At 37.9% G+C, this 7,147-nt stretch overlaps 1 protein-coding gene across 1 annotated transcript in view; it reads left to right on the top strand.

Annotated features, from left to right (window-relative positions):
• The first annotated feature begins 2,465 nt into the window (after nt 1–2,465).
• LOC120534758 (zinc finger protein 501-like) overlaps nt 2,466–7,147 on the top strand; it is a 75,997-nt gene continuing 71,315 nt past the window's right edge. The window contains exon 1 of the mRNA XM_039762338.1: nt 2,466–2,757. Within this exon, the coding sequence (XP_039618272.1) occupies nt 2,741–2,757 (17 nt within the window). The 5' untranslated portion in view covers nt 2,466–2,740. The remainder of the gene's footprint in view (nt 2,758–7,147) is intronic.

Raw genomic sequence — 7,147 nt, 5'->3', positions numbered from 1 at the left:
GGAAGTGAACCTGGGTCTCCTAACTGCATACCTTCAGTGCCGCCCTATTCTTATGATCCTTCAAATAATTGATTTACTACATGCATGCACCTTTACGCTTTCAAGCTGTGTTATTAGAGGGTTTTCAAAATAGTTACAAATACAGCTATGAGGAGTGTGTAAAAAAATAAATAAATAAATAAAATATCATAATACAAGTCTCTTATTTACATCCAGTTAGTTTCTTCCTTATTTTGTGGGGATTTCTTTCAGCTGTTAAAGTTGCGACTCTGTGTGTGGTAGGAGACCACAGATCTGTCAGTTTGTGCTAGAGCAGTACAGTCTGATTAAGCAGGACAAATCAATAAAACAACAAACGCCTTTCTTGATGCCAGCCCTTCTTATCTTAATCTTACATTCAACTTTTTCAACATACTCTTAGTGTGGACCTCCAGAGCTCCACTCCAATGAGGAGGGTGTTGCTTTATATTATACATCAGTGATGACACCCTGTTACATTATGGTGAAAATCATGGTTGAGGGAGGATTTATCTGACTCAAGTCCAGTAAACCAGATGAAAAACACTGCGATCCACTTGGCTGTCCAGTGACCTACTCAATCGCAGACCCCTTCAGCTGGACCCATTGTCACTACCCGATCTGTACTGCCTGTCTGATCTGCACTTGTGTGTATTAAAAGTCTACTTCATTACACAGTTTAGGGTGCTGACCAATCTGTTTTACACAAGCGTTAATAATTCATGGAGTGTGTGATATCATATCTGAGCTGATGTGACGCACTGCACATGTGCTTACTGAAGAAAAGAAAATAAACTCCACGTTACAGCACAGCCCAATCTGAACTAAGTGTACCGATCCACTGCTGACAGGGCTGTATTTTCAGTTCAGTTCCACATTAGTTGACCATAATGAAAATATTATAGAAATACTTTGTTGTTCTGTTGAGATTCATGGTAGGCTGGTCATCTTCAAGTCATCTTCAGGACTTTATTAAGCAGGTTACTTTCCTAATTTTTATTACACAACAAAGCAAATTTACACATAAAGGATTAAAAAAATAATACAGGGATGTTGCTGGATTCAAGCACTTAAAAGATTTTGGTGGCCCCATATATATCTGATTTAAATATAAACAATAATAAACTGTAAAATGAAATGCTATTTTAAAAATGAAATAAAACTTACAGTAAGATGGAAAATATTTTTTGTATGCTTCCACTTTATTTACAGTATATTTGAAAAGTGTTCTCTTACTTTTTTCTGATTACTAAGTCTTTGATCAGATCCTCACTTTAAGATGATGATCATTCATTCAGATTGAGATGGCAGGGAGGCAACTGAAGATCTTGGCTGAAAACAGTGAACTGTAAGAGAGAAATGAGAGGAGATCTGTGAGTCCCCACCATTGGGGTAGGAGAAGATGGTGAGATGAAATAACATTGACAAAGGAACAAATGTACAAGTAAAAGAAAAGTGAACCCAACACCAGTCCTTGAAGCACATCTGTAGAAATGTTCTGTCAAGAAGACAAGGAGTTAGACCAGGAGACACAAAAGGATCGGTCCAAGATGGAGGACTTGAACCTGTTCAAAGCAGAGTCGCTTATTCCAATTTAATTAGGAGAAGAGTTAAGTAGGGGGTGGTGAACCATAACAAAGGCACATGAAAGGGCAAGGAGGATGAGGACATGAGGAGGGAGAAGCAGCTCGAGCAGATCTAAGAGCATTTGTGACTGAAAGCAGTGGAGTCTCAGTAGAGGGACCCTTGGAGAATCCACACTGAAGCAGATCTAGTCGATGATAGTCAGAGAGAAATGAAGAGAGTGTTTATGGACTATGAGTTCTAGGGTTTTGGACAGAAATGTCAGAATGGACACAGACACAGGATGGTAAATCTCAAGGGCAGATGGAGTGAGAGAGGGATTTTGAGCATAAGGATTCAACAAGACATCTTGAAATTAGTAGAGAAGATACTGGGGGTCAGTGAGGCATTGAAAAGAGAAAAGATATAGGGGATCAAGGAAGGAGAGATGGACTGCAGAAAGGTGTGAAGAAATGGGGCCCAGAGCACAGGTCGGAGTCATTTAGAGTAGAGAAGGATGAAAGAGGAGAATGACACAGAGGAGACTCAGGAGATGTCTTTGGTGTCTTTTGGTGAATTTGAAAGAAAAAAAGAAGGAAAATCATCAGGAAAGAATGACAAAGGTCTTGGAGCAGCTGGAGGACTATACTTATCCTGGAAGGATGGAAGTTTCTTATTATGAGATATTATATATTATTATATATTTGTAATTATTATTGTATCAAAAAACAAAAAAGACACCATGAAGTTTTACTACATTTTACAAGAGCTATTTACAAGAAATCAAAAGCGAAGGAAAAAAGAAAAATTGAAAAAAAATAAAAATCTGTCCACGATCAGAAAACCAAACGGCTCAGTGGCCGCCCCAAACAAACGCAGCTCCTCCGTTGACTCTTGGTTTACGGGGCTCCCATAAGGCAACCGGACACTGAGCCACCCAGCCACTCTCCAGGCAGCGCGCCGGCTCGCTCATCACGTGTTCCTATGTTGCCCTCAGGATGACGTCATCCAACGCGACAGCTACTGTAGCCATGCTGCCACTGTCTCGCTTTGTGAAACGCTACGGATGCAAGCCTGTTGCTGAGTGAGAGAAGTGTAAACGAGTTCAGAAACAATCCCATCGCTAAGAGGCAGACGGCAAGTGCTGTGGATTTTGGGGATGCACTTTATGGATGTGTGAGTTTTCCTTCGCTCCATTAGAATCGCCGCTCGCTATATGAATGAGTGGCGAGCGGCGCGTTCGTGTTCGTTAGCCCCATCCGCGTGCTGTTTCTTTTCATTGGTATCTGCGGTTCACTTCATGTGGCTGAGTACAAATTTTTAATTCGTAGCACCCAGTCACGCCGCTGGCTCCTGTTCATTCCTTTCCGTTTGTTCCTTTTGTCGATTCCTTCTCGAATCGCAGACATCGGGAAGACGGTCATTCCACACTAACGGCGCTTTGATTTCTGCCTTTGTTTCAGTTTTGTCCTCCCGCGGTGTTCAGTAGTGATGGGCGGAGTGAAGCCTCACGAAGGATCAAAACGTTTGAAGCAATTGTATCGGAAATCTTAACGAAACTTCTAAGCATTTAACACTCGCCTCTCTAGTGACACCTCCTGCCCATTTTCATTAATGTTACACAAACTCATGATCCACTTCAATGACGTCTGTTCAAAGTAACTAGAGGGCGTGTTAGAGCCCACCCTCTCAACTTTGACGAGTGAAAGTGACAGTTTTATTTCAAGTCGTGTTTCATGACGGTTTGCAAGAATGTTACGGACAAAATGAAATAAATAAATAAGCAACAAAAAACATATTTCGTGACACATTTATTTATGCTCTCATTTCATGACATTTTTATTTATTTAGGCCCTCATTTCATGACACATTTATTTATTTATGCTCACATTTTACAGTATATTTATACGCATTTATTTATTTATTAACGCCGACCGGCAGAACGCACTATACGATAGCAAGAGTTAAATAAAATAAAACGCCTCACTCATGGATCCCCGGCTCTTTCAATGAATATTTACTTTTGCACTGTATCATTATAATCGCTCCTGTTATTGGTGTTATAATTAACCCTCATCTTTTCTTGAGATCACATTTAATGGCCTTAAATGTTTTCTTTATTCTGACTTAATTAAAACGGAGTAGACAGAAAATAAAGGTTTATCCCAGTACTTTGGATCAAGGTCGGCATTAAAGATCCTCTTAAGTGCCGATGCAATAAAAAGCAGCGGGATAAACACATTTGGACCTGCTGTCGAAAAAGCATTTGCTTTTAACAGCAGCATCCCTCCCTCGTGAACACATCTTCAAGGTCCGAACAGGCGATCAGTAAAAAGTTGTCTTAGTCACAGCACAGTATAACGATAAAACATTTCCTAAAACACATAGTTGTCCAGTCTGTATCATTCTTAAGCAATCTTCCAGTTATAGATGCGCAATCCCAGTTATTAACACATTTACTGTGTAGCCCCCCCACTCAAAGTAAGAACACATTCCACCTTATTAATTTAATATTTAAAAAATTAAACCACTAAACCTGCCATCAACAACTACAATAACAGTTGAAATCGTCACTCAAATATTTTTTTTTTGTTATAGACTGCTGTTAAATTAAAAAAATAAATAAAAAAACAGACATTTTTGGGTGACAATTCACAATGGGTGGACGTGGGATCTGAACCCACGCAAGTCTTATTATGGAGCAGCAACGCTACCGCTGAACCACTACTGTTTTCAGCAGAGTGGACATATATAATGTATGTTTTTTATGTATGTATGTAATGAAGAGGAAAACAATTATATATAGATGTATACTATATGACATACGTTCAGTATTGCATAAAAACGTTGCACAAGACTAACAATGGATATTTATGAGTGTATTATAGTCTGAGATGTGTCATCACTCGTATTACTAAAGCTCTTCTTTGCAGCATTATGCATTCTACAAGTCTGCATTTGTATGATGTATAATTTATAGTTTTATTTTTTTGCCACTAATTATTATCGGGAACAATCATTTAAAATGTATTAATCATCCACAAACATTCATTTCACCAGGGAATTCTGTTGAGTTTTAATATTCTGCTGATGCCATATGTACTTCAAACGGGAGCTCGATGAATAATGATTCAAAGCACTAAGGAGACATGCGCACTGGAATCGTCAAGCTTGGTTAGAAGCACTGAGCAGACATGCATAGTACTGAGATTGCATCATGATAGGGCATCAAAGCCTCGAGCAGACATGCATACTGGTTACTGAATCTTTGTGAAGCCTCAGCACACTCAAAGGCATTGATCTCTATATTTTAAGAGTCTATCTGACACTTACTTAACTCTCTAGTTATATTTTGTAATTATTGACATTACACACTTCAGTTGATATAGTTAAGTGACGGCCTGAAGCTACAATTCAGGTAAATGCTGAGAATTTATTATTGTTGTTGTGGATTGCTGTAATTTCCTTTGTTTGATATATAGTGTCAAAGATATATTGTCATATATCAACTTTATATATATATATATATATATATATAAAAAGATTAGGTAAATCGTGCAACCTTTTTATAGTACGTTTAATTTTGTTCAAAACCATACGTCATATAGTATACATCTATAAATATATATTTTTTGTCTTCATTAGGAGAATACAACAATAATACTCTTGTGTCAATTAAACCATTTTAACGTGCATATGTCAAACAATATATTTCATCCCCCGCAGTAAGAATAGAGATAGTAGTTCAGTTGTGCGGAGCTCATTAATTATCCCGAATAGGTGGCTCAATGGTATTGCAACTGTCTCTCAGTAAAAACACTAGGGGTTTGCGTTGTTGATCCTACTCTTGTGAAAGGTATTTTTTTCAATTCCTCCCTTTAACAAAAATTTCGTACTTGGACGGATAGCGAGCGAATCAAGCTATCGAGGGAAGGTTGGGCCGCCATATCGGGAAGGGGGCTCATGTCCCTAATTATATTGTGCATGTAAAGAGTTTCACTGTAAAACATAATAAGCTTCATATTTGTGTGTTTGGAGACCCTGGTGTCGTACTGAATTTGTATTGTAGAAAAACAACCTACTGTCCTGCATGCCTAAATGTGTCTTTTTGTTTCTAATCACTATACGGCACTTCCAACTTGGGACGATTCGCTATAAACAGTTTCAGCCAATCACTGCTTTCTAAACATGCAGAATGACAGTGTGAACCTTTATTGTAGCGGCACAGAATCTTCGTTTCAGTCAGTTATTGTCCTGTTAGACTATTTACTGTTAAGTGCTGCTTGAGCTACCGCTTATAGTACAACAGGTGGCCTACGTAGTTCTTAAATCGATATTGAAATGCACACACAAGTCTCCTAAATTATTTATTGAAATGCCTACATTTACAGTGTCCATTATAGGAAGTCGTAGTTTTAACTTGTTCCCGTTATTAAGAATTATAATTTCTCAGTGTCACATTATTTGTTACTTTTCGCGAGTCCCGCATCATTGAGATTCTGTTTTATATTTTGTATAAGCAAACTTTTTAAAAGGAGCATTAACTGAACCAACTATAGCAGACTTGTCATCTTCTTAAAATGACTTTATTGATTTGATATTGACAATTAGGTCAAAAATCAAGGAAGATATGAGTTTGCATGGACTATGCTGTTTCATTTTTTTCGTGACATCGCGTCAGTAGAGAGTGCGTCACGTTAACAATGCATTCTGTCCTAAATGACAGCGCACACGCTTTTTATATTTCCTAAAGGCCAATGTGTCTCAATTTGCTCATTAATATATTTTGACAGTGTATTTTAGTAAGAATGATTATAAACATATTACCCATGTTCATTTCCCATGTAGATATGTAACGTTTGGTGAGAATAAATAAAAAAAGTAACTAAGCATATAATAGTTATGTTGCATTGTTTATGAATAACAAAATTAATCATTTTTTCTGAAATGTTCTACTTATACAGTCGATTTTTTTCCACTTCTGAAGGTGTACATTATCGATATTCTCCATTGCATTTGCCCCCTGTGTAACGTGTGCCAGTGCAACTGAGAGGTGGTAAATGAGCTCACGTAATGGGAGACAAGGCACCTGCCAGTTTACTGTTATTATTGGACATGTATGTAGAGGAAATGTGTGTCTGATGTGTATGAAAGGAAATACGGTAAAACCTTGAATGAAACTCAATGTTGATGCTTTGGGTAACAAGACAGGTAAGGAGCAGGGAACGTTAAATGTGACAGTGACTGTGGGGGATTGTGGAACTGAAGATGGTTTAAGAATACAGAAACGACAAAAGCTTAGTCTTTCAGTAATTCTATTTACTTCAATGATTTACTCTGTTGTTCTGCAGTTCGGAAGATTACTTTTTACCCCCTAAACAAACCCCTTTTTTGAAAAGTTTGGCTCCAGATGTGCTTATCCAGCTGCTCCTTCTTGTCATTACTTGAGTGATCTTTATGTTCACCTTTGGATGAAATCGCAAAGTTTCTTTACAACTTTTTTGTCTCATTAACACAGAAATCCAGATGCTTTCCTTAAATTGCAAAAGACACTGTTGATGGCGCT

This window comes from Polypterus senegalus, chromosome 8 (assembly GCF_016835505.1).
Source record: "Polypterus senegalus isolate Bchr_013 chromosome 8, ASM1683550v1, whole genome shotgun sequence".
Lineage (NCBI taxonomy): Eukaryota > Metazoa > Chordata > Cladistia > Polypteriformes > Polypteridae > Polypterus > Polypterus senegalus.
This window is presented reverse-complemented; position numbering and strand designations above follow the sequence as displayed.